The following is a 25,125-nucleotide window of genomic DNA, read 5'->3' on the forward strand; positions in this document are numbered from 1 at the left end:
TTGTATCACCTTTCTAGGCCTTAATTCCCCTGCTTATAGAGGGAGATGAACTATAGCACCTAACTCCTAGGATCACGAAGTTGGCATTAAAAATGAGGCAGTGAAATGTTTATAGCATGCACTAGTAACCACACTATTGGCAATTGTTATTAGAGTCAGAAAAGTTGGCTTTCTGTCTCCATTCATTCATTTCCAATTGATCTCAGACGGACCCCTGTTGTCCTGGATGCCTCAGTGTTGTCCCTAAGTCGGAGCTATGTTTCCTTATCAGAGGAAAAAAATGTAGGTCTGAGAGGAATGATGTAGGCGGGAGTGGGTTGCATTTTATGAGTTACTGTGCACATGGGTAATGTTTTCATTTCAGATGCACTTGAATGCTTGGTTCTTAAAGGCAGGGATGGGTGATTTCTTAACTTGCCCCAATCATTTATAGAAATGAAGATACTGGAGGGCATAACTGCCCAGAATATGAGTCACTGGGCTAGAAAGCAAGTGTCATTCTTAGAAGCTACTTTGGCCTGGTCAGTTTGCCAACTTTAGGGCCACAGGATTCAGTGCAGGCCTGGGAAGGAGTTCTTGGGCTGTCTATAGCCTTTTCTTTCTGGGGTTGTGATCTTAGGCATCATGAAGCTAGTGACTCTGTGCACAGTCCTGTAGTGTCTCTAGACCCCTCCCCACAGAGAGATCTGGAGGAATTCACCTTAGTGGCTAGGGTACTTTGGGGCTTTTAGGAATGGAGAAAACAACTAGAAGCAGACTGTACAATTGGCAGAGCTAAGATTTGCTGTATCAAAACCTCCCTGCCCGTGGAGCAGTGAAGAGGCTGGCTCTGAGGTCAGGGCATCCTGCCCAGGGTCTGCCTGTGTCTATAGCATGCTCAGTATGTCTGGGTCTGTGGGTTTTGAAGGTCAAGTCTTTGTTTACTTCTGTTCCCTCTTCCTTGCCCTGTCTCTTCTTGGTGCAGTACACCTTAGACTACATATACAGTAAGCAATAGATTGGGACAAGCTGACCTGGATGGATTTCCCAGTCATAGCTTCCTCTGGTACAAGCAGAGGTTGGGTGTCTGTCCATCTCTGGCCCAAGGGACATGGGAGACCCTTTTACGAAGAGCAGACAAAGTGGCTCTGAGAACATAAGCCAATGACAGAGTTCCCTGGGTTGTTCAGGTGACTGCAGAGGGGCTGGGGCCTGGACCCTCTGATGGAACTACCACCGAGTCACCAGGTTGCCCTTGGTAGGTAGCTGAGCCTTAGGCAGAAAAAGATCCCTTCGACTGGTCTGACCTTCCCTCTCTGATTATGAGTCTTGTGCCCCTCACTTTTTTCTTGAGGAAGGGGCCTTCCTAATTATATCCCCCTCAGCGCACATGGAAATGAGTTTGGATTTTCTGAGCATACACCAGCTGGCTGGGGGGAGGCAGCCCAGAAGGCTGCTGGCTGGGGAAGGGAGGAGAAAGGAGAGGGAGAGGAGGGAGCCAGGCCAAGATGAAAAATTCCCAGTGTTCTCTCAGGCAGAGCAATCGTGGGGCGTTGTGGGGACCCCACACATCATAGACCTCCCCTCTCTCCTCCACAGAGGAAAGCATCTTGCTCCGGCTGATAGGATCAGCAGAGAGCTGAGTCCCACTCCCGCGAGCCCATTCTCTGAGAATGGTTCTCTGACTACAAACCACTTAGCTGACAGCAAGGGGGTTGTCCGGTGTTAGACTCATCTAAGCGCTGAGAGATCCTTACGGATTTCCTAGGCCTTTCTTACCATTGGGGCGAGGGAAGTGGAACTGAAGCCCAGAGGAGGGATGGGATCTGCCCCTCATGACAGATCACAAGTCTGTCTTCTTTGCAGCTGGGTTCTCCCGGTGGAGTTGCCTGCGTGCAGGTAGCGAAGGTTCTCCTGGCAGCGGTCACCGCACAAGCAAGGGGCCACCGGCAAAGCTAGACAAGGCTGCGAGGGGCGGGGGGGAGGGGCGGGGTGGGGTCAGGCGCTTGACTCCGCCTCCTGGCGCTAGGTTCTGCCTGCGGCCGGGCGCTGGCTCAGTCTCGGCTGCTTGCCGCTGTCGCTCCGGGGCTGCGGGATGACGCCTCCTCCTCCCGGACGTGCCGCCCCCAGCGCACCGCGCGCCCGCGTCCTCAGCCTGCCGGCTCGGTTCGGGCTCCCGCTGCTGCTGCGGCTTCTGCTGGTGTTCTGGGTGGCCGCCGCCTCCGCCCAAGGCCACTCGAGGAGCGGACCCCGCATCTCCGCCGTCTGGAAAGGTAGGCGGCGCCGCGCGGCCGGCGGGGCGCGGGATCGGACGCTGTGCGGGGCGGGTGCAGAGTGTGCGGCACCCGGAGAGAGTGAGTGTGCGCAGCTCTGCGGGTCTCAGGCTGGCCCCGAAGGGAGCGTGTGGGTCCGGGTGAGTGTTTGTGAGTGTGCGTACTGTCACGCCGGAGCGGGCTGGAGCGCTGCAGCGTGCGAGCGAGTGGCTGGGGCCCGGGCCCAGCTAAGTGGCGCTCCAAGTCCAACGGCAGCTCTGAGCCCGAGCCGCAGCGCCCGAGCGCGGGGGGAGGCTGCGGGCCCCTGTCTCACCGAGGCTCTTTGGCTTTCCGCCACGGGGTCTACTATACAGAACCCTTCTTTCCCCTGGCCAGCTTCCTCACCCCGACCTCCTCCTTACGAGCTGCGAGCTCTGCTGACACGCGGGGCTCGGGCTCGGGCTCGGATGGTGAAGGGGGCGCGGACCCATTGCCGCCGCCGCTGCGCTCGGGCTGCGGGAACAAAGACCCCGCCGCCTGCCCCCGCCCCCGCCCCGGCCGGGAGCGCGGGCCAGGCAAGGGGGTGGGCACCCTGCGGCGAACCGGGACAAGGTGCGGTGCAGGGGCTCCGAGCACCTGGGCGCTGTCTCCGTAATGCTAGGACCAGCCGCTCCCCCCTTGCCCGCACGTGGCAGTTGTCACCAGAAATCGGCACTAGCACGGGGAGGGGGGGACAGTGCCCATTGGGTGGGGCGAGGCCATTGGGACCCCCAAGCGGCGTATCTGGGGAGGGGTGTGCATCCTTAGGACTGTAGTGAATATGAGAACCTAAGGGACTGGAGTCTTTCCTTCGGGCATCTCAGTTTAGAACCACGGGTGGTGGGACAGAGAGCTGGCTAGGTTGGGGTTGGAGGCTTTCTGCCACTAGGGACTGAGCTCCCTCCCTGCATTGCACACAAATGCCTCCCCGCCCCCAGACAAACTCAGCTCTGTACCCAAATTTGGCATCTCTGCAGCCCCTCCCCTAGTGGTGATGGGGGACTCACACGGGGGCTGGGGGTACTTGTCCTGTCTGTCCCTACTGTCCCTTTGATGCCTTGGCAGTTTGCAGGGATTGCGGAAGTCTGAGCATTATCTGGGGCAGGTATTCTTAGCAGAGGGGGGGAACCCACATAAAATGAGTGGCCCGAACTGCCGCAGCAGCTGAGAGAATGTGACTTGCCCAAGGTCACTGGGCAGTGTAGGCACTCACTGTGCAGGAGGGGTCTCCGATCTGACTCTGGATCTGTCCTGGGCCAGGTTAGGGAGAGGAGAAGGATTTAGATGGTTCTCCAACCATAAACGTGGTACTCTCGTCTCCAACTTCGCCATCCAGCCAGAGGTGTAACTGGTGGAAGAGGAGCAGTTTATCTGGACCTCTGAACATCCAGTTCATGGTGGATACTTGCACCCTCCACAGTGGCACCACTTCAGCCTCTTTCTCTGTCCCTGCCAGCATGTTAACTTCCTCCGTCCCCTTGTGTCTTAGACACATGCATATGAGTATGCCAGAGGAGACAAACGGTTATGTCTGAGTGTTCTGGAATCTCCCTCTGTATCAAACCCCTTTCATTTGATTGTGCTTGTCCCCCCAAATCCTTCCTTGACCTCCCGCCACATACTTAATGCACACCCACTTGTTAGCACTTAATGCATGCCTCTCCATCCCTGGCACTTAGTCCTCCCTTACCCTCAGACTATTTAAAGCTGCTTTCAGCTCTCTTACCCACTTTTCAGGCTCCCAGCCCGTCTCTATGTGCCGCTTCCCTTGCTTGCACTTCACTGAGTGACCACACTGGTAATGCACTATTGACCCCCTCTGGCTGGGATCCACCAGACACTCACCAATCTTGTCCAAGGACAGTCTGCAGTCTCCTTCACAAGTGCCAGGTGCCCCACTGGCCAGACAGGCCCTGCCATTCACCTATCCCCAAGCCCCTAGGGCCACCAGCTGGTGATGGTGTGCCCGGCTGACAGCTGCCTCCTGTCTCCTATGGGGTAACACATGGCAGTCGGATAGTAGGGAGCTTGGATAGGGCCAACCCAGGCACAGAGTGAAAGAGAGAGAGAGAGAGAGAGAGAGAGAGAGAGAGAGAGAGAGAGAGAGAGAGAGAGAGAGAGAGAGAGAGAGAGAGAGAGAGAGAGAGAGACCCTCCCAAGCTTTGCAGTAAGCCTAGGGCCCTGTCTACCAGTGGATGGGATATAGTAACCTTCAGGGTTGACTAGACTATGAGTGGATAGTGGTAACCCCACATACATTTCTCTACAAGACATAGATTTGAAGTTTAGTTTTGAGTTGGGACAGAATAGGGACTGGGACAGGTATAGAAATGTCTTTATTTTTTTGCTTGGTTCCCACCCTCACTCCAAGCCTTAGGAAACGATTAAAGGAGGGTCTCTGAGAAGGTCCCAGACTGCAGTTGTTTGCAATCAGATGAGAGCCTGGTGCAGAACAGCTTGGACCAGGGAGAAGGTGTTCCATCACAGACTGCTGGGTATCCCGAGCTGTGCACCTGTCTTTGACTCCCAAAGGTTGCCAGGGCAGGAAAGCTCTGGAGGTAGTCCCTACAGGGCATCTCTAACTTGTGAGTCAGTCATCAGTGTAAACGTATGACTCTGACCCTTCAAGCAAGGGCGGGAGACATCAGATGGCAGGAGAGGGCGTAGTGTGGCAAGAAGTTGGTACACTTGTTATGCTATGTATTGCTCCCCAAGAGCTGGAGAAGGAGAAGCCTATGGAGGTCCTGACCCCCAAGTCAGAGTGATCCAGCCTGACCACAGAAGGGAAATCGTCCGGGCTCCAGGCTCTCCCTGCCCTGCTGGTTCTTCCCCCTCTGGCCCAATTAAACAACAGGATGTTATTGTTGACTTAGGAGCTGCTGGGTAGCCATTAAGGTGCCACTCCCCAGGGTAGGGGGTTGTTGTCACCTCCTCCAGGGGATGAGGTCACAGCTGGGGCTCTCAAAGCATCAGCATTTCCAGTGGAAATCCCTGACCCCTTGGGGGACTTAGATGAATTCATCACCTTCAAGGTGAACCCCCTGCAGGACTGAGGGGGGGTGATCCCCAAGAGGAAAGGGGGTTTCCTAAGCTGCAAGAGATGCTTGGTGACTTCCCCAGACGCTCCCTGCCAAGTTCTGTGTTGGCCCTGTGCTGAACATTGAAGCTTCAGAGAGTAGATAATTGGGGATGGAGCTCAGATCTGAGTTGAATGGACACAAGTTACTCTGGCACCTCAGGTAGAAATAGGTGAGAAGAGCAAGCGGGAGAGGGAGAGGGAGAGACAGACAGAGAGAGACAGAGAGAGTCAGAGACAGAGACAGAGAGACAGAGAGAGGCTGACTCTCATTCACTGCTGGGCCACAATTCCTCCAGAATCCTTTTCCTTTAGGATGCAGAGGGCAAAGCAGAGGTCACAGTGGCCAGTTTAGATCTTGGTGTTAAGTGACTGAAACCTGGGTAGTCAGGGGAAATCCTTGAGTCTTGTTTCCTTCTTCTCTTCACTGTCATAGGCTGAAAGTCAAGGATCGGTTGCAGGGAATGGCCTGTTGGCGTCTGACCTCAAGGGCAGACACACATTTAACAGCCCTGGGTTGCCTGGGTTCTGCTTCGTGCTGGTTCCAGACTGAACTTAAGGGTCCAGCAGAGAAACTAAATGAGTTAGTGCCCTTGTAGACAGGAAGCCTGGGCAGGTAAATCTGTGTGTACACTGACAGGACCTGTAACAGAGAGCAGTCATGGGTCTGAGGAAGTCTGCCTGGCCAGTGGATGAGGTAGCAAACATGAGATGACACAGGCAGGAATTGGCTGCGTGAGGAAGGGACAAGGGAAGCACCTGTCTGACAGGGTTGAGTCAACTTTGGCCAGGGATCCAGCAAGGTCTCCCCCACCTCCACTTCCACCCCCACTATGTAATCCCAACTGGCCTGGAACTTGCTATGTAGTCTAGTGTGGCCTCGGACTCACATAAATCTACCTGTCTCTGCCTCCTTAGTGCTGGGACTAAAGGCCTGTGTATCACCAGACCTGACTTCAGCAAGTTTCTTGGAGATGATATGCAAGCCAGCCTCTTGTCACTGCATGGGCAGCCTTCTAGAGAAAGACAGTGGCAGGCCATGCTGTCCTAGGTCCCTGAGGGAAGTTGTGGTGGGGTCCAGGGCCACTAGGACCTCCCCATCAGCTCCTGACCAAGGGAGAATTCTTAACGTAGGAAGCCTGCCATGCCAATTCTCTGCATGTAAGGCAGAAGAAACCCCCTTGTATCCAAACCCTGTATTGCAGACAGGACAGGCACAATTCATCTGACCAACTTCCCCTTCCAGGAACCTTGGTCCCTTTTGAGAGTACATAGTTTTCTAGGTTGAATATGATGTTTTCTGCACTTGGGAGAAGTAAACTGTTCACTTGTCTTTGAGGAGTGCTAGGCCAGGTGGTCTGTGAGGCTCAGCCTGCAGGGGGCAGTCATGAGAACAATGACCCTAGAGTTCCCTGCTAGAGTTGCAGCTGACAGCATGGCCTCCACCGTCTTCCAGTCTTCCAGATCCCTCATTGGACCTCAGTTCGGGGTGGCTGTATCTTAGACTCACCGTACTTCCCTGCCTTTTACTAGCAGCTCTGAACCAAAAGGCTTCTGCTTCTTAGGTTCCTTTTTTGGCCACCCCAGAAACCTTGCTCCTCTTCAGGGATAGGAGAGACAGGCTCTTGATCTGCCCTGGCTGTGCAAGAAGGACCAGCTGCCAGATGTATGAGCATCTGGCTGTCGGTGAGCCAGGCAGACCAGAGAAGGCGAGAGAGTAAAGGACCACAGTCCTGGATCCCTAGAGTCTAGAGGCTTCTACCTTCCGTAGCCAGCCCAGGTCCTACGTTACTGTCCTACCACAGGAGCAGGTTCTCCAAGCCTTATCCTCCTTCAGGCCTTCATCCTGGCACCACTGTCCCATATGTAGATTGTACTCTGACCTCCACAACACCCCTCCATTCCTCTGGGACACTCTACTGCGTGTTCTACCCAGAACACACAGCCAGGCAGAGCACTGCTTCCCCAGAGCCTGATGGTTACCCTCCGACTCCTCTCCCCATCCCTCCCAGCACCCAGTGCTCCCCAGGGCATCCTCCCTGCACCCTACTTACCCTCCTCCTCAATCCCCTCCTCCTGCCTGCCGATTCGTTCTCAGTTCCATCGAGGAACCTTCTGAGATGAACTCAGCTTACCCAGCCTGACGGAACTGAGCTCAGGGTGCGAGAAAAGAAATGTCAGAGAGAAGCTGGGCCAATCACACAGGCCCCAGATGGAGAAACTAAGGCCTAGAGACGGTAGAACAGACTCAAGGTCACTGGCAAAATGGCAGAACTAGTGTCAGGGCTGTGTTTTTCTGCCCTGAGCTTTCCAGTAGCCCAGGTCTCTGCCCCCTCCCAATGCCCTGTCTACTGTCATGATTTTCTGGGTCTAGGGCTTCTAAAGCCTGTTACCTCCTTGATCTGTTTAACTGAGCCCAGAGACTTTCTAGCCACCCACCAAGACCCTCAGATTTGGACCCGCTCTGTTTACCTCGTGTCTGGCCTTTACTGAGCAGAGCTTGGGTCTCAGGGGGCAGGTTGCTCTGTGTCATTGCTCAGGCTAATCTGGGTTTAACCACAACAGCAGCCTGAGGATTAGGCTGATCCTTTGGAGCCTCCTGTACCCTTCTAATCAAGACCCCAGGCTTTGGGCCAGCATCCTAGGGACCCTCACTGTGGAGGCAGCCAGCCCTTGACCCCTGCCTGCACCTCCATTCAGCTCCTGGGAGAGAGAAAGCAGGAGAAGCCCTGTGCTTGCCCCAAGGGAGCCAGCTGTTAGTGATGGAAAAGGGGCCCCTGGGAAGTCAGGAGTGCATAGCCAAGACTATGACAGAAGGTTGGTGTGGGTGATACAGTCAGGGGGAGGAGAAGGAAAGAGCAAGGGACACAGGGTGTAGCTGCTGCTGTGCCTCAGCATCCCAAGTAAGGTCATCATGACAAGCACTGTACCCCATAGGTGGCTCAGGAACCTCTTCTAAATGTCTCCTCCTCTGAAACGTGGTAGGAGGCTGACCCCCTCCTAACGGCTGGACCTTCCTATCTTGCCCAGCCCTGGCAATGGACAGTGGGTCCTCCTTGACAGCACCTCACATATCTAGTGAACTCCCACCAGAGCCAGTGTGATCTGAGAGAAGAGAACATGTCAGATAGTGGACGGAACACAATCAGAGAGTGCAGGACAGAGTAATGAGGGCTAGGGCAGTCTGGAACACTTCTGGAGCCAGGGGATTTGGGCTAGATGTTCAAGGACAAGTGAGATCCACATGCAGCAGAGAAAGGACGGGGCTGTGAGCACTGGCCGTGTGCACATGGGGAATAGGCATCGTGGGGATGCTCAGAGACAGGTGAGCCCTGACTGCCCTGCTTTGGGGTTTCGTCCCTGCTGGGATGGTCCCAGCCTGGGAGCTGTGGTGGGATCCTGAGCTTAGAGCCAGGGTGGAGGTGCATGCTACAGTGAGTGCTGATTGGCTGGGAGCCTGGGTGTACAGTAGACAAAGGCTGGTGTGCATACCCAGCCCAACAGCTTCCTAGTAAGGACAGCGATCCCAGAATTATCTTCCCAGTTTGTCATACTGGCTAGCATTTAGGGCGAGGGTGATATACTGCACCCCTGATTCCTGTCCCATCTACAGGCATACTCATGCTCACTCAGATACACTTGTCAAGGTGTCACAAGTAGAGGTCAGGCATTTGTTGGCAAGTAGCCTTTGTCTGGACCTCTAGCCTCCCTCATCTTCATTCTCCTCAGTGCTATAGAAGGGGCTGCCCTGGAAGTCTCTGAGAGTCCATCCCTGGAGTACAGTAGGATACATTCAGGTCCCAGGGTTAGTCAGTCTGTGTCAGGCTCTGCTTATATGGAGCTATGTGATTCTGGATAAGTTGCTTAGCTTCTCTGTGCCCCGCACACCTTATCTGTGAAGCAGAGCTAAGAAGAGAGCAGACATCATATGAGCTTAGTGATTTGCTGAGTTAATAGCTCTAAAAACCCCTTGGGATAGCACCTGGCAGATCCTGCTGAGGGCTAGCCTCACCACTGCCATCCTTGTCCCTCTTTCTGCTTCCCTCCCCCTCTCCCCTCCCCTCCCCTTCCCTCCTCCCCCTCCCTCCTCCTGCAGCATCTCTAATTTCTCATGGAATGCAGTTCTGCAGTTCTGGCACCCCAGACCCTGCCTTTACGCTATGCTGGCTGCCTGCCCTCACACTGTGTCCCCTGCTGGTCCAGGCCAAAGCTGAGGCTGGGAACCTTCTGTCTCACCACAGTCGTCCACCTGTCTCCCTCCCTACTGGGCTGAGGTAGGCATCCTCTACCTTCTTGCCACCCCTGCCCTGGCTCTGAGCCCAAGAGCAGACTCTGTACTGTTTGCCCTATAACTGCTTTGAAGTAGCCATTAGCTGACCTTTAGGGCTTTGGGAACCTGCATGGCCAAAGAACAGCTTGGAGCTAGATAGGGTGTGGCGTTGGCTCTGGGCTCCCTGCCTTTCCTGGGATTGAGCTCAGAACCTCCTCCCGACTCCAACTGGGCTCGGTGACCACCTTCCATCTCCACTTGAACCCTTTGAGCCTTGCTCACTTCAGCTCTTCCAAAAGTACTTCTCATCAAACTTTGTCCCAGCTTCTTTGTCTAGCAGCCTGAGCCCTCTGGTCACGGTGATGCAAGTGGTCCCAGCCCTTAGGTGGTTTGGAAAGGCTTTAGTTTTCCTCTCTCTAAAATGGGGATGCAGATGTTTGTCTTGCCTTCTTTGCAGGGTGGTGAGGATTTGTTGGGCTGGCCAGAGGAGGCAGACGAAGATGTCGCTTTCACAGTTGCTCTGCTTTCAGAAAGCTGTGCTAACATCTTTAGCATGTATACTCAAGTCTTCCCCTAACTCATGAATTTAAACCTTGACTGCTTTGTGTTCATTCCTGGAATCATGATGGGTCATAAAACCCAGGCCATAACAGACCAGCAACCCCCATCTCCACCAGCCACTGAAGGAGGAACTGAACTCAGGGAGGCCCTGTCCCAGCTCACAAACAACAACCAGATGCCTGGATGCCAAAGAGAGTGGGTGGTTTCTTGGAGCCAGGGCTGAACGAACACTTGAGGTATCTTCTCCTCCCACCCATGACCTTGGCAGTGTAGGCTTGCTGATAATGAGGGTAGATGTCTCATTACTCCATGAGGGACACTGCCACATTAGGCCCTTGCTACCGGTGCTGGCACGGCACTTACCTGGCAGCTGTCAGAACCCAGCCCTGCACAGGTGTCACCAGTACCCTGACAGTAGCCGTAATCTGCTCATAACACCAGGTCAGTGCCATCTGGAGATGGCCATATCAGAGGCAGAACCAAGGAAACATCTGTCCCTGCCTGTCTGCCACCACTGGGAGGGATTCTCCTCACCATCTTGCCTTACATTAGTCATGCCTTTGGGTTACTAAAGGCCCTTGGGAGATCAGGGCCCTACCTTGCAGGTGGATGGGTGATTCCCTTCCTTTAGCAAGTTAGCGATTCTGTGCTTGGTGAGTAGGGGCGGAGGGTTAAGGAGAGAGTAAGGCGGAGAAGTGCAGGTTTCAGCAGCTTTCTCACAACAGTTTCTCAAAGGAGACCCCAGTGAGGGTGGCTTTAGAGAGATGCAGTGGCAAAGTGGGTCCCCAAGTCTGTGAGCCTCCCTGGGGTGTGTGTTTGCCTTTAGATCAATGCCACAGCCTCGATGACCACCGCGTCTCCCAGCTTGGTGGCTGTCTGGATATACCTGCCTTGATGTGTATTATGTGAGACTCCAAAGGGTGGAGGGACTGCAGGTTAGCTCCCAAGTGCCACGCGGCTCTTCATTCTTTTCTCCGAGGGTGAGGGTGTGAGTGGGCACAAGTGTGGGAGGAGGTCCCTGCCAGATATGGCTGTGTCCCCAGTCTGTGGTTGGCCAGGCTCTTGCTCCTTGGTGACTTAACTCAGGCATTTCCTCCTGGGATGCCCACATTCTTGCCATTCTCTGCCCACTTTCCAAGGGCTCTTGGAGGTTAGCATTCAAAGCTGACGGGTTCAGTGGGTCAAGGACCAGCCCTTGTTGTTCCCTTTGTAAGCAGTGACCCTCACTCTACCCTTTCCAGCCTGCCCTCCTCTTTCACAAGCATCCGGGCTAGGGGGAATGACGGGAGCAGATGGTACAGCATCCAGAGTGAACAAGAGGAGGACGGATCCTTCATTAGGCAAGCCTGCTTTGAGAAAACCCAAAGAAAACCTCCCTACTTCCTACAGTCAGCCGAGTGTTGGGATGGTCATGGGAGGATGGCTCCCAAATGGAACCAAGCCTGCTGGTTTTTCTCTTTTGCAATGGAATCAAGGCCCTATGGACACCCTGTCTGGAGTGCTGTGTCTGCATGGGGCCACTTCCTGTAGTCTTCCCAACACTTACATCTAACTAGAACTCGTCTAGCCCTTATGAACCCTATACTGTGAGGAGGTGGGGGCTCAGGGACCATGGACCAGCTAGCTATGGGACTACCTGGGGACTCTGCTCAGGAGAGCCATGATTGGCTCTGAACCACATGGGTTGGGGATGGCCGTTCTTGTGTTTAGCCTGCCTTGAGGCCATGTCCTCTTTGTGTGCCCCTAGCCCCCTCCCCTGCCTGAACCCCTGGTTATTCTGGGAGCTTTTAGCTACCACTTAGTCAGCCACTAATGCGTCAGGCCGGGGAGTGAGGGGGGGAGACACCGTGCCAGACGGTGCTCCTTTTAGACACACAGGATGGAAAGGAAGCAGGGGGAGCCGGGAGCCGGGAGGTGAGGGACTGCCGGAGGAAGGGAGATATTCCCACTCCTGGCCTTGCTCTTTGGTAGCAGGCAGTAAGAAGAGACTGATGGTCAATATGTCCTTGGGCTATCTGTGCCTTCTTTGCCCCACCACTAAGACCTAGCCTTCTGGATTCTTCTTTCATTAATTCTCTGTCAGGTAGCAGTCCTCTACTACCATACACCCTGCTCCGTTCATGCAGTTGCCTCTGCTTGCACACCCCTTCCCCATTTCTGGCCAGTCTAGCTTTTATCTGCCTTCTCGTCTCTTTGGCTTCACAAGACAGCAAAGAGAATGAGCTTAGGGGAGTAAACACTTAGGCTAGACCTTTTAGAAATAGACTCCAGTTTGCTCAGCCCCTGTCTAGGCAGGGCCTTGCATCCATCCCTTCCTCTGGCCCAACTTTCTCGGAGGTGATCCTGGCCAAAAAGGCTTGCTGCTGCCTTCACTTCCAGGCAGCCCTCCTGCCCCGCGCCCCCAGCGCCGTCCTCTCCCCCCATCCTGCTGACCTGAACAAAGCTTTCTTTCATGTATTCATGGAACTGCTGCTCTGACACTTCCTGGGCACAATCAGGCCCTTTGAGGGCCTCGGGCAGTGCCGGGAGCCTGGGCCGGGGCCGGGGTGGAGAATGGGCCAAGGTCTTGTCCTGGGGCTGAGCTGGTGCCATCTCCTTCCTCCCCCTAGTTCATAACACATCACCAGGCCCAGATCTGGGAGGGGCAGAAACCTGAGGGGTCATCGGAGGGTTGGTCCTAAGCTTCTGTTTGTTCTGCAAAATGGGGCCAGCAGTTCATGTCTTCCCTCACTCGGACCTTGCCTAGGCTTGAGGGGAAGGCTTGCAAATCAACAGAGTGCTGCCCTGGCTGTATCTATTACCCGTACCCCGCTGCCGACACCCTCCCCTGCCCTTCCCCTGCCCTTCAAAGCTTCTAAGGGTCTTCTGGGAGCAGCCCAGGCTCCCTCCTAGGACTATCTGTTTAGTGACCTTCCTGTGGTGTGGGTGCCTCTTATCTACACTTCTGAGGAGAGCCAAGTATCCTCCCCAGGCTTAGTGCTTGTCTCCTCCACACTAGGCTTCACTTCCAGGACTGCTCTTTGACAGCCCTGCTACCTCCAGACAAAGGCTCCCTCCATGGTCCCCTCTGGTGCCATTTTCCCCTTGAGTTAATCTGTACATTAGCCTTGCCTGTCCCTTCCTGTCCCTTGCCTGTCCCTTCTTGCACAACTCTTTCCCATTCCTGGCTGATCTAGCTTTTATCTGCTCTGAATCAACAAGACAGCAAAGAGAAAGTGGTTCGGGAAGTGAACGCTTAGTGAACACTTAAAGATAAACTCCAGTTTGCCCAGTCTCCGAATAGGCAGAGCCTTGAATGCATCCTTCAAAAACCAATGGGAATGGGGAACAGGAATGGGGAAGGGGTGGGCAAGACTTCTCTGGGGTCCAGAGTGTTGAACTTGATGCAGGTGCTTGGGAGCTAAGGAGACTGGTGGAAGTGGCCAGCCCGGCCTGGGAGTGCTTCTTTTTTCTTAGCTTTGTGGCTGTAGGTCTCAGTAGCCCAGCATCCCCAGGCACAGATACGAACCTTTCCTCCTGCCTCCCAGTCTGGATGTTATGGAATTGTGAGAGAAGTTGAGCTGCCTGGGACCTGGGCTATGGGCTGCTCATGTTGCCGCTTAGGCTGCGGGTGAAAGGAAAGCCATGAGTCAGGAAGACCAAGTGTCTGCTGCCTGCTGAGCCCAGCTCTACAGTTTTATCCCAGCTGAAAGAGAGCCGGAGGACAGTGCCCATGCTCTGCCACCACTGAGCACTTCTGCCCAGAAAGCAGCACAGAGCTGGGCTCTCAGCCTCTGCCCTGCACATCTGGGGCTAATCTAACGAGAGGCAGCTTTGGGGGTCTAGGGTATGAGAGGTAGGGTTCCTGTCCCTCCATTCCCACCCTCATTGCTGGATCAGGCTGTTGGTGGTGTGCCCCAGGAGAGCCAGGTCAGTCAGAAGGCAGCAGACTCAGCACTTCAGTCTGTACCCAGCTAGGCTCACATCTCCAGGAATGTTCTTGAGAACTGATACTGTCCGGATGAAACATTCTGCCCTGCTTGCTGATGCGACCTTGGGCCAGGCTTGTCCCCCAGAGGGCCTTGGTTTCCTCCTCTTCACAGTGAGCCAGGCCACAGCAGATGCAGAATCTGAATTATTCCCACTGTCTGTCTGGGATCACTTGTCTGTGGAGACGTGTGTGTTCCGGCCCTTCTTTGCCTCTGATGGATGCAAGATCATTAGGAATGGCTTAAGTAGCAGCAAGAAGGATTTAGGGCAGCCCTTGAGGAACTGGCAGTTTGTTTTTGCCTGGACTGAGTGGTGTCCTGCTTGGGTGTCACTGCCAAACTGGCTGTCCCAAAGTTTGCTGCAGCTAAAAAAAACAAAACAAAACAAACAAACAAAAAAAAACAGTGGTTAGACCAGGTTCCGGGGTGAGGCCCAGGCTAATCAGAGGTGAGGGGACAGTGGCTATGGTTGATTGCTGAGGGCATGGCCATAAGCCATCTCATCCCTGTAATTTAGTCCTGCAACCAGGACAACCTCAACAATGTCACTAGAGATGAGACAGCTTCTCCCTGGAGGCGATGGCTGCAGACAGTTTCTTTTTTGGGTAAAACTGCCCTGGTCAGCCCTTCTGCTGAAAGGCGTAGGCTGTACTTTTTGAAGGTCCCCTGTCCCAGAGTTGCTGGGACAGAGAGCTGAGTCCCATAAGGAGCTGGCATCTGTGCAGGTGAAATCAGGTTAGAGATTAGCTTTGAAGACAGAAGCAGAGGGACTGATTTAGGGCCCACTCCCCACCTGCTTTCCTGTGTTTTGGGGCTGTTTATCCCTTGACCTGTCTTCCCAACTGTATAGTGAGAAGGAGTAGATGTTGAGATTTCTCTCAGTTCTGAAATGGTGCCCATTAAGGGCCCTGGGTAAGCCAGGAGGGGTTGGAGACAACTTCTCAGCTGTGAATAAAATGACAGCCTGGGGATCCGAACCCTAACTGGGGAGCTTCAAAGCCCTGCTGTTTGCTTCTGGAGAGACTGAGATGGAGGGAAATGGAGATTCTCTCTCAGGACAGAGCTGATGGCCTTCCCATACTTGCACAGCCCCTTAGGAGTGTGTGTGTGTTTGGGAAAGGGGGCTGCTTTCCCTAAGATCCCTAAAGTGCCCCTCACTCTGAGACAGCACACATTCTGGGGAAGGAACAGTGGCTTTGGGTGAGGACGGGTGATCGCTGGAGTCCACCAGGGCATTCCTTACTTCTCAGGTCCACCTAAACCAGGCCTTGTCTCTGAACGTCCAGTGCCCTGAGCTTGGAGCATTAATTAGCCAGCAGGGTCTAGCATGCCTGTGGGAACTCCAGGGTCCTCTTGCTCAGGGTGTTTTTCTCTTTCATGCTGCACAGGGCAGGACCATGTGGACTTTAGCCAGCCTGAGCCACACACCGTGCTTTTCCATGAGCCGGGCAGCTTCTCTGTCTGGGTGGGTGGACGTGGCAAGGTCTACCGCTTCAACTTCCCCGAAGGCAAGAATGCCTCCGTGCGCACGGTGAGCTTGGGCCCCTGCCGTCCCCTCTTCCTTCCTCTTCCTTGACCTCTGGTCCTACTGACGGTCCTTATGGAGAAGGAAGGAGCTGGCACATCTTTCTGCATGTGGCCTTCTACCTCCATACCCTCACACATGGGTCCTGGGGCGGCTTCTACAGGTAGTCTACTTTGGAGTAGGGAGTCAGGCTATGAGGAGAGAAACTGGGAGCTAACATGCATGGCCGGGCAGTGCTGATGGGGGATGCCAGGTTAGGAAGCTGGATTCCAGAACCCAGAGCCTGCCTTTTGCGGTTGCTCAGCTCTGCTCCTGGTATCAGACAAAGAGCTTCTGTGACCTTGGGAAATGTACTTACACTCTCCAAGTCTCAATTACATCTGTGGAAGATGGAAAAGATAATAGTCTCATCCGGAGCTTGCCCCGAGGCTGTGTGGGCAGCATTTCAGGGGCATCTCACCCCTGGAAGGGGGATTAATGCTTCTCCCCTCCCCCAGGTGAACATCGGCTCCACAAAGGGGTCCTGTCAGGACAAACAGGTGAGTCAGGGGAGGGACCATAGGGAAGAGTGGGCCCCTTGGGGAAGAAGGAGAAGATCCTGAGAGTCAAGGAAGGGAGGGAACATGAGTTTGCTAGACTTGTGGCTAGTCTTTGGGCCCCTAGACAGAGGGGGAGAGATAGGCTCCTGACATAGGCCTTGTTCACGGGTGGGGCGGGGGAGGATAGAGTCAGCAGCCCTGGGTGCCTGCTATCTATGCTCAGCCCTTTTGGATGTCTTCTTTCCCAAGACATTGGATCTTAGTGTCTTCTGGGCCTGCCAGGGACTCCCACCCACCTAATTCTCTCCTTCCCCATACAGGACTGTGAGAATTACATCACTCTTCTAGAGAGGCGGGGTAATGGGCTGCTGGTCTGTGGCACCAATGCCCGGAAGCCCAGCTGCTGGAACTTGGTAAGAACCCTTCCCATGTGCCTGAGCAGTCCCCATTTCCTAGGTGGGTGTCAGCCCCTCATGGCCAGACAGAGGTGAGAGATTCTGAAGCCGGCATTACCCTAAGCAGAATCTCTGGGAGAATAGGCTCCTGGCTGGGCAACTGACCCTCACAGGGTGCAGTAGCCGGTGGTCATGTGGCCATCTGCACCTCTGATCTCCTCCAGGTGAATGACAGTGTGGTGATGTCACTTGGTGAGATGAAAGGCTATGCCCCCTTCAGCCCGGATGAGAACTCCCTGGTTCTGTTTGAAGGTAGAACAGCATTGGGCAGGGGCCCCGGGAGGGTGCTGCAGCACCAGGCTCGGGGTAGGAGGGTCAGTTCCTTGTTCAGGGGCCCGAGCCTGGGGGAAGGACTTAGAGAAGATGCCGCTCTAACCCACATGTCCTCCTGCCACCCCAGGAGATGAAGTGTACTCTACCATCCGGAAGCAGGAATACAACGGGAAGATCCCTCGGTTTCGACGCATTCGGGGCGAGAGTGAACTGTACACAAGTGATACAGTCATGCAGAGTGAGTCAGATCCTGATTGTGCTGAGGGTGGACCAAGGGGTGTGAGTGCCCAGGGTGGCACATAGTCTTCTTGCTGTGTGCCAGGAGGACTTCCTAAGAGGCACAAATCTGAACAGTCAGCACTGAGGTGTCTTGAGTTGTGAAAGAGGAGGAATCAAGGTGTGGAGGCCAGATGGGTCTGAATAACTCTGGGAGCAAACACAGAAGAAGCTGAGACCTAGCATGAGGCTCAGAGAGCCAGAAGTTCAGCTTTCTCATGAACCCATGTGGGGCAATGGCCCCGTCTTCCTCATTAAGGCCCCGTTGATTAGGCAGAAGTGACACAGGCACCCCAGGGACTTTCCTTCAGTCCCTAAGCATGAAGTCATTGCTCCTGGGCCCATGACATCTTTGTAGAGGAGGACATAACAGGTGTGGGGTATTGCTTTAGAGCTGAGGGCCCCATGAGGCCTTAAGCGCTGTTCTGAGTGCAAGGTTGAATGGCTGCCACACAGGTTTCTAGCCTCATACCTTATCACCCATGTTCCTGGCAGACCCACAGTTCATCAAGGCCACCATTGTGCACCAAGACCAAGCCTATGATGATAAGATCTACTACTTCTTCCGAGAAGACAACCCTGACAAGAACCCCGAGGCTCCTCTCAATGTGTCCCGAGTAGCCCAGTTGTGCAGGGTGAGGCAGCTCTGTGAGGGGTGGCTGGGTGAATGATAGTGTGTCTGTATATATACAATAGGAGTGAGTGTGTGTGTGTGTGTGTGCACACATGCATGAAACTGTGACAGTGTGTGTGCACAGGCTATCATGTACCTGTGAGTAAATGTGGTTTAGCTTTGTATGCATATTGGATGAACAAACATGCGGGTATGTAGTACATGTGTGTTTACCTGTGCTGTGTTTGTGTGTTTGTGTACAAGTGTGCATAAGTGAAGGTAGCAGATGTGTGTCTGATCCTGTCTGCTATGGAGGACCCAGAATGTTCATCTGCAGGGCCCCAGTGTGGGTCCCGGGCATACCAAGCTGGAGCCCAGCTGAAAGCTCACCTAGGTCTCTACAGATTTCAGCCCCTCGAAACCTGCCCTGCTCTGGGTACTCTGGGTGCTTCTGGTGTGTCAAGCAGATGCTGAGGGCATTCTTCTGCCTTCTTGTCCTTCCAGGGGGACCAGGGTGGTGAGAGTTCGTTGTCTGTCTCCAAGTGGAACACCTTCCTGAAAGCCATGTTGGTCTGCAGCGATGCAGCCACCAACAGGAACTTCAATCGGCTGCAAGATGTCTTCCTGCTCCCCGACCCCAGTGGCCAGTGGAGAGATACCAGGGTCTATGGTGTTTTCTCCAACCCCTGGTAAGGAGTAGTTCACGACATTAGCAGCCAGGTGCTAGGCTTGAGTTCTTACTGGGTGTGCAGTAGAGGTGTCCAGCAGTGTGATGTGTGTACTGTTGTGTTTTCGCTTCTGTATACATGGTGTGTGGCCATGGGTCACGTGCACATTCCTGCCTATGTGTTCTGCCATATGTGTGCCCAAAACTGATACTAGTAGGCCTGGGAAAGGCTGGGGTGCTGGGTGTGATCACAGCTGCTCAAACACTGCCTGATAATTCACACCTTGTAATCATTTTCATTGATTGAAAATAAAACAGACAAATGTTGGGGGGTGGAAAAAGACCCTGTGCTGGCTCTCATGTGCACGGAGCCACAGATAGGGCAGGACCTGAAGGTCTGAGCTCCTGAGGCTTCAGCACCCTTCAGCCTGTGACTGTCGGGGTGGGGGGTGGCAAGGGGACAGAGAATGACTCAGGCTGTGATGTGGTTCCTTTTTCTTTCCGTAAGGCAGAACAGGTGGCCTGTGAAACTCAGTGATGCTGTAACAGAACCCAAGGTTGTGGTTTTAGGTTGCAGTGGGGACAACTTTGTAGTTGAGCTTCCCTCCTTCCTCCCTTCCCTTCTTCTGTCCCTCCCCTGAGAGAACCTTGTTTGATATGCTAGGCACTGGCCTCTGCTCCAGTGATAGTCCTGGTTCGCAGAGCTTGTAGGCAGAGGGCTATGGTTGTGCCCTGTCCGGCATAGGTAAGTGGAGGTGGATGCATCCTGTACACCTTATAGATGCGGTTTGTGTATCCCTGCAGGAACTACTCAGCTGTCTGCGTGTATTCGCTTGGTGACATTGACAGAGTCTTCCGTACCTCATCGCTCAAAGGCTACCACATGGGCCTTCCCAACCCTCGACCTGGCATGGTGAGCCATTGACCAAACATGGCCCAGACCCCAGCCCTTCCTGGCCTCACCTCCCAGTCACCACTGACCTATTCTATTCTCTTCCCCAGTGCCTCCCAAAAAAGCAGCCCATACCCACAGAAACCTTCCAGGTAGCTGATAGTCACCCAGAGGTGGCCCAGAGGGTGGAACCTATGGGGCCACTGAAGACACCATTGTTCCACTCTAAGTACCATTACCAGAAAGTGGTTGTCCACCGAATGCAAGCCAGCAATGGAGAGACCTTCCATGTGCTTTATCTAACCACAGGTGATTGGCTATCCCAGAACTCCCCCCGCCTTTTTTTTTTTTTTTTTTACTTTGTAAAATCAGATTTGAACTGGGCACGGTGGCACATGCCTTTAATGTCTCATTATTCAAGAGGCAGAGGCAGGTAGATCTCTATGAGTTCAAGGTCAGCTTGGTCTACAGGGTGAGTTCTAGGCCAACCAGTGCTACATGGTGAGAAAAAGCGAAGCAGAAGGCATAAAAGGTACAAAGAACCATGTAGGTCACGCTTGCTTGGGCCTTTAGGTGTAGATGGAGAATTGAGTGTTCAGAGCTGTCAGGGGTTAGTGTATGCAGGCTGAGAAAGCCCAGGCCGAGAGGGCGGGCCTCCTAGAGAACATGAGGCAGAGGAGAGAAAAGAGAAGTCATGCTGAGTTGACAGAAGATCTTGCACTAGAACTTGAGGCAGAGATGCAGTGGATGAGCAGAGCCAGGCGCCGCTTTGGTCCAGTTGTCTCACCCTATGGAGAAGCCATAGGAAAAGACGTGGAAAGTGGAGTTTGGGGTGGGGTGGGCTTGAGCTCTGGGCCTCCTGGGAGCTTCTGCCATTGGGAATAAGAACCATGGGCCTTCTATTAGTCTTTGGGGTTAGGCAGGTGAGAGGAAGGATTTGAAAAGTTGGTAGGACGCCAAAAAATTTGATGCCATGTAACGGAGTTTAAGGCGGCAAAGCCTCACAGAGGCCTGAGACATCTTCTCCCCTCTCTTTCTTTCCTGTGGGGGGTGGGGGTGGGGCTTCCCTGGAGGAGGCTGAGTGAATGCCCGAGAGATGCTCTAGAAAGCCTCGATATACCCTGAGCTGAGTTTGTGTCTGCCACCTCATCTCCAGTTCACATTGGGGTGGTATCCTGCAAATTGCTTGGGAGGCCATTGTGAGCCTGGCCAGAGAGAGGCCTTCCTGGAAACTGGAAAGGACCCTATACCATTTGGGACCATTCATCAGGGCCCAGGCTCCATCCCTCCATTGTTCAAACTCCCTCCAGTAGCTTCCTGTTGCTGCTCCACTTTGGGGCTTCCTTGGCCATGTTGGCCCGGTTTGAAGTTAGAGATCTAGGGTCATTGTTTGGATCCTGGAAATCTCAAAGAGAGGATTTTCCCACAGTACATTGGGGATGAGGGAAGGGAGGTCACACAGGACAGGACAGGGAAGGCTGGCCAAGAGCCCTGTTACTCCCTTCCTACATGTGTGGGCTATACATACACTCAGGGATTATGGAGGGAGTCTCTTATCTTCTCTGTGGCCCATGGGAGAAACACCAGTTTAGAGCCTGCAGCATTTAGAAATAATGGGGCCAGATAAAAATAAAGAATCCTCTAGGTTCTCATCAGAGAATGGAAGCTCTTACAGTGGGAACTGGGGTCTGTTTGCCTGTTTGTATTTATGTCTGCGTCTGTCTTGGATAAGGACAGAGACCGTGTTGGGGGTTTGTCAGGTTTAGGTAGTCTTTGGCCACATCTCAAAGCCCGCAGGTTGAAATACTAGCCTGGAGGAACCATCTCAGGTAGGCATCACCTGACTGCTTTTTTGGGGCAGATGATGCCCTGGGAAATGGGGGTGTGGAAGGAGAGAAGGAAAAGGCTATTCTAGAAACTGGGACAGCAGTTGAGGTGGGATTAGGAGCACCAGGGTCAGGATACCCATTAGTCCCCAACAGGTGCCAGTGGAGAGAAAGCTGCCCTAGCAGGCAGTCTGCTTATGTGACCTTGGGAGTACTCATATGGGATCTAAGGTTCTTTTGAGATCTAAGATTTTACAGAAATTAAAATATCCCTTAAGACCGAGCGCAACTCGGAATCCTGGATTGACTCCGGGAACAAAAGCAGGACTCAGTGGAAAAACCCAAGAAACCCAAATGAAGTCTGTAGCTGAGTGAATAGGGGCACACTGGCGTCAACTGCTTAGCTGTGACGATTTACTCTGGTTATGTAAGGCTTTCAGCTGGGGAGACTGGGAGAAGGCTAGACCGGGGCTCTGCACGTCTTTTCTGAAAAACCTAAAATAAACAGTTAAAGACAATATATCCCCTAGGCACCTAGGATGCAAGCAGCTTGTAAAGAAAGGCCAGATGTGGGGTTCTGACCCGTCTGGGTTCCAATTTCTTCCCTGCTGCTCACGACCTGTGTGACCTTGAGCAAATTGCATAGCTGTTCTACACCCCCCTTATCTGCAGAGTAAGGGAGATAACACCCACCTCAAAGGGCAGAGGAGGGAAGGGGTAACCAAGGTCATGCAAGGCGTCGATCCTGGCTTGCTTTTTAATTTTGCAGCCTCCAGTAAGCCTTTGGCATATTGGGGGCACTCACTGAAGGGAATGGCTTTTGGGGGTCAGCCTTGGAAACTTCCAGGCTGCCCTTGTGCTCTCTGTTCCTTCATGGTCAGCTGTTCTTACCCCACCCTACCCCAGTCCTGTGACACTCGCATGAGCCATAACTCCCAAACCCTCCCTGCCCAGAGTCTTTCTCCTGGCAGCCCAGCCTTGAAGAAATCTATGTACTGAGGTAGATCCTATCTATTGACTCTCTCCTCTGCTCACTACCCACAGACAGGGGCACCATTCACAAGGTGGTGGAATCAGGGGACCAGGATCATAGCTTTGTCTTCAACATCATGGAGATCCAGCCCTTTCACCGTGCAGCGGCCATCCAGGCTATATCATTGGATGCTGACCGGGTGAGCCGTCCCACCCTACTCTGTACCCTTGGGACCACCCAGACAGCTGGCAGAGGAGAGGGCAACTCTGTTTGCAGTTTGCATGTCCTTTCAAGGACCTCTAGGGTGGCAGAGTTCCTTCTTCAAAGCTTGAGGACTCAGTGGAGGGCTCAGGCCTGACCCAGTCTTGCTCTCTTTCCAGCGGAAGCTCTATGTGACCTCCCAGTGGGAAGTGAGCCAGGTACCCCTGGACATGTGTGAGGTCTACAGTGGGGGCTGCCATGGCTGCCTCATGTCCCGAGACCCCTACTGTGGCTGGGACCAGGACCGCTGCGTGTCTATCTACAGCTCCCAACGGTACATTGGCCCCAAGGGAAAGCAGACCTCAGAATGGGGTGCATTGAAGGGTTACAGGAGGATCATTCTGGGGTCATATGAGGAGAGGTGGGGCGCTCCGTTACAGCCTCTCAACCGCTGATGTTTGCTCCTCCTAATTCTAGGTCAGTGCTGCAGTCCATTAATCCAGCTGAGCCACACAGAGAGTGTCCCAACCCTAAACCAGGTATCTCATCTAGCCCTAACCTTGGCCCCAGGCTGATGAAGGAGGCACAGCTATGCCTTAGTCACCTTGATCTGCAGAAGGCATGAGCTTGACCTGAGGCCCCTGGACCATATCCCGCTGAGGGAACTCCCATGATGTCGGGTGCTCATGAGAGGGCTGGGGATGTGGGAAAAATACAAGAAAACCCCTAAAAGTCAGGATCTGCACCCCATCTCCACCGTGTTCCTTTTAACCTTGCTCTAGAAGCTGCATCTGCAGAACTCAGAGGCTCCCAAGTGTTCCTGACCCCTCCTCATGCCTGTTCCCTCCTGTTTTCTCAGACAAGGCTCCATTGCAGAAGGTTTCCCTGGCTCGGAACTCTCGATACTACCTGACCTGCCCCATGGAGTCCCGCCATGCCACTTACTTATGGCGCCACGAGGAGAATGTGGAACAGAGCTGTGAGCCAGGCCACCAAAGCCCTAGCTGCATCCTGTTCATTGAGAACCTCACGGCCCGTCAGTATGGCCACTACCGCTGTGAGGCCCAGGAGGGCTCCTACCTCCGTGAGGCTCAACACTGGGAGCTGCTGCCAGAGGACAGAGCACTGGCCGAACAACTAATGGGCCATGCCCGGGCCCTGGCCGCCTCCTTCTGGCTGGGAGTCCTGCCCACACTCATACTTAGTCTGCTGGTTCACTAGGGCTTCTAGGAGCTGGGTGCGCCCCAGGCTTCTGTAGCCCAGGAGTACTAGAATGATGTCACACTCAGCCGGCCGGCCCGGAAGCTCCCTGTCCACTGATTCTTCCAGGGGTACTGAATAATCCAGTGGGGGACAAAGGGCCTGGAGACGTCTAGCCGCAGGCGGCTGCTGGGGCCCAGGTGGGGTAGGGACAGTGAGGGACTGTAGAAGGAAGGCACCGACTGTGAAGCTGGGCCATCAGCAACTCAAGACTTTATCTTCTCGAGAATATTTTTTCGAAATCTCCTCACACTTGACTTCATGCAGTGATGCACCTGGCCTGAGAGCCCATCGGCCTGGCAGTGGGCTTTGGGAAGGGGAGCTGGGACCCCCATCTCTGGACCTTGGGGCTGAGTCCTTTGGGACCTTCTGTACCCAACTGTGTCCTTCCCTGTTCCACTGCTGGGTGGCCAGTGTCCCTGCAGACCCGGGCTGCTCCTCTATACCTCCCTCACAGCCTGGGTCCCACCGGACAGCGCCTTGCATGTTTATTGAAGGATGTTTGCTTTCCGGACGGAAGGGCGGGAAAAGCTCTATTTTTATGTTAGGCTTATTTCATGTATAGCTACTTCTGACTGCATCTGTATGAAAATACCAAAACTACATGCTGGGGTGGGGGTGGGGCGGGTAGAGGGAGGGTCTGGGAAGGGGGGGGCTGATCCCAGGCTGGGGCTCCCTGGGATAGGATCAGAGTCCAGGGACAGGCATGGGTTTGACGAGAGTGGCATGAGCTGGCTCTGCCCTGGGAGCCTGGTCTGAGGGCATGAGCCTCCAGTGTGGGGGGTGGTTACGGGAGGGGTGGGTGAGGGAGACAGGGGAGAGCGAAGAAGAAAACTGAGCCCTAGGTAGATTTGCCGTGGTCATTTTGAAGGAGGAGCCGGGTCCACAGGGGGAGGTTCCAGGACTCTGCCCTTGGCATTGTGGGTTGGGGGGCAGGGGGAGTCTCCTCCCTTCCCCTCAGCCCCCTTCCCCAGGGGCTGTGCTTCCATGCTCCTAACCTCCCACCTTCAGCTCAGGACATGTCCTAACTTAGGCTAAACTGTGAAAATTCCCGTGGAGATGGCCCAGACCGAGCTTCCCAAGTGGGCCTCCCAGCCCCCAGTCCATAGATTTCAGCAGAGAGCTGACCCTTCTCCAGCTGTGTCTGGGGCAGGGCCTGGGGCCGGGGGCCTTCCAGCTTCCGTCCCTTATCTCTTCTCAATGCACTTTAATAATGTAACATATTACTAATAAACAAGCTATTTATTTACCTGTGTCTGTGCCCTGTCTTCCACGCCTGTGGTGCTGAGTAGGACTCCAGCTTGTCACTCAGTACCTCCTGCCAGTGTGAACATCACCGCTTCAGCTTCCCCTGGTGATCCTGCTGGCAGGAGGGCTCAGAGGACCTCGGCTAGAGGGGGTGGGGGGCAGGGATGGGGAATGTGAGCCTGTAGCCCCTCCCCTCCTGTAGCTCCAACCCCTTCCCTTCCCTTGGGAGACC

General features: G+C 54.1%; 1 protein-coding gene across 1 annotated transcript; it reads left to right on the forward strand.

The window, feature by feature from the left end:
- The first annotated feature begins 2,030 nt into the window (after positions 1 to 2,030).
- Sema7a (semaphorin 7A (John Milton Hagen blood group)) lies at positions 2,031 to 24,894 on the forward strand. The gene is made up of 14 exons (XM_021172087.2): positions 2,031 to 2,252; positions 15,534 to 15,676; positions 16,168 to 16,209; positions 16,530 to 16,622; positions 16,829 to 16,916; positions 17,065 to 17,175; positions 17,709 to 17,848; positions 18,331 to 18,515; positions 19,298 to 19,406; positions 19,496 to 19,694; positions 22,256 to 22,383; positions 22,565 to 22,719; positions 22,863 to 22,924; positions 23,245 to 24,894. The coding sequence occupies exons 1-14, from the start codon at positions 2,075 to 2,077 to the stop codon at positions 23,604 to 23,606; spliced, it is 1,995 nt and encodes a 664-aa protein (XP_021027746.1). The 5' UTR covers positions 2,031 to 2,074; the 3' UTR covers positions 23,607 to 24,894.
- The last annotated feature ends 231 nt before the right edge of the window (positions 24,895 to 25,125 follow it).

This window comes from Mus caroli, chromosome 9, assembly GCF_900094665.2.
Source record: "Mus caroli chromosome 9, CAROLI_EIJ_v1.1, whole genome shotgun sequence".
Taxonomy (NCBI): Eukaryota; Metazoa; Chordata; class Mammalia; order Rodentia; family Muridae; genus Mus; species Mus caroli.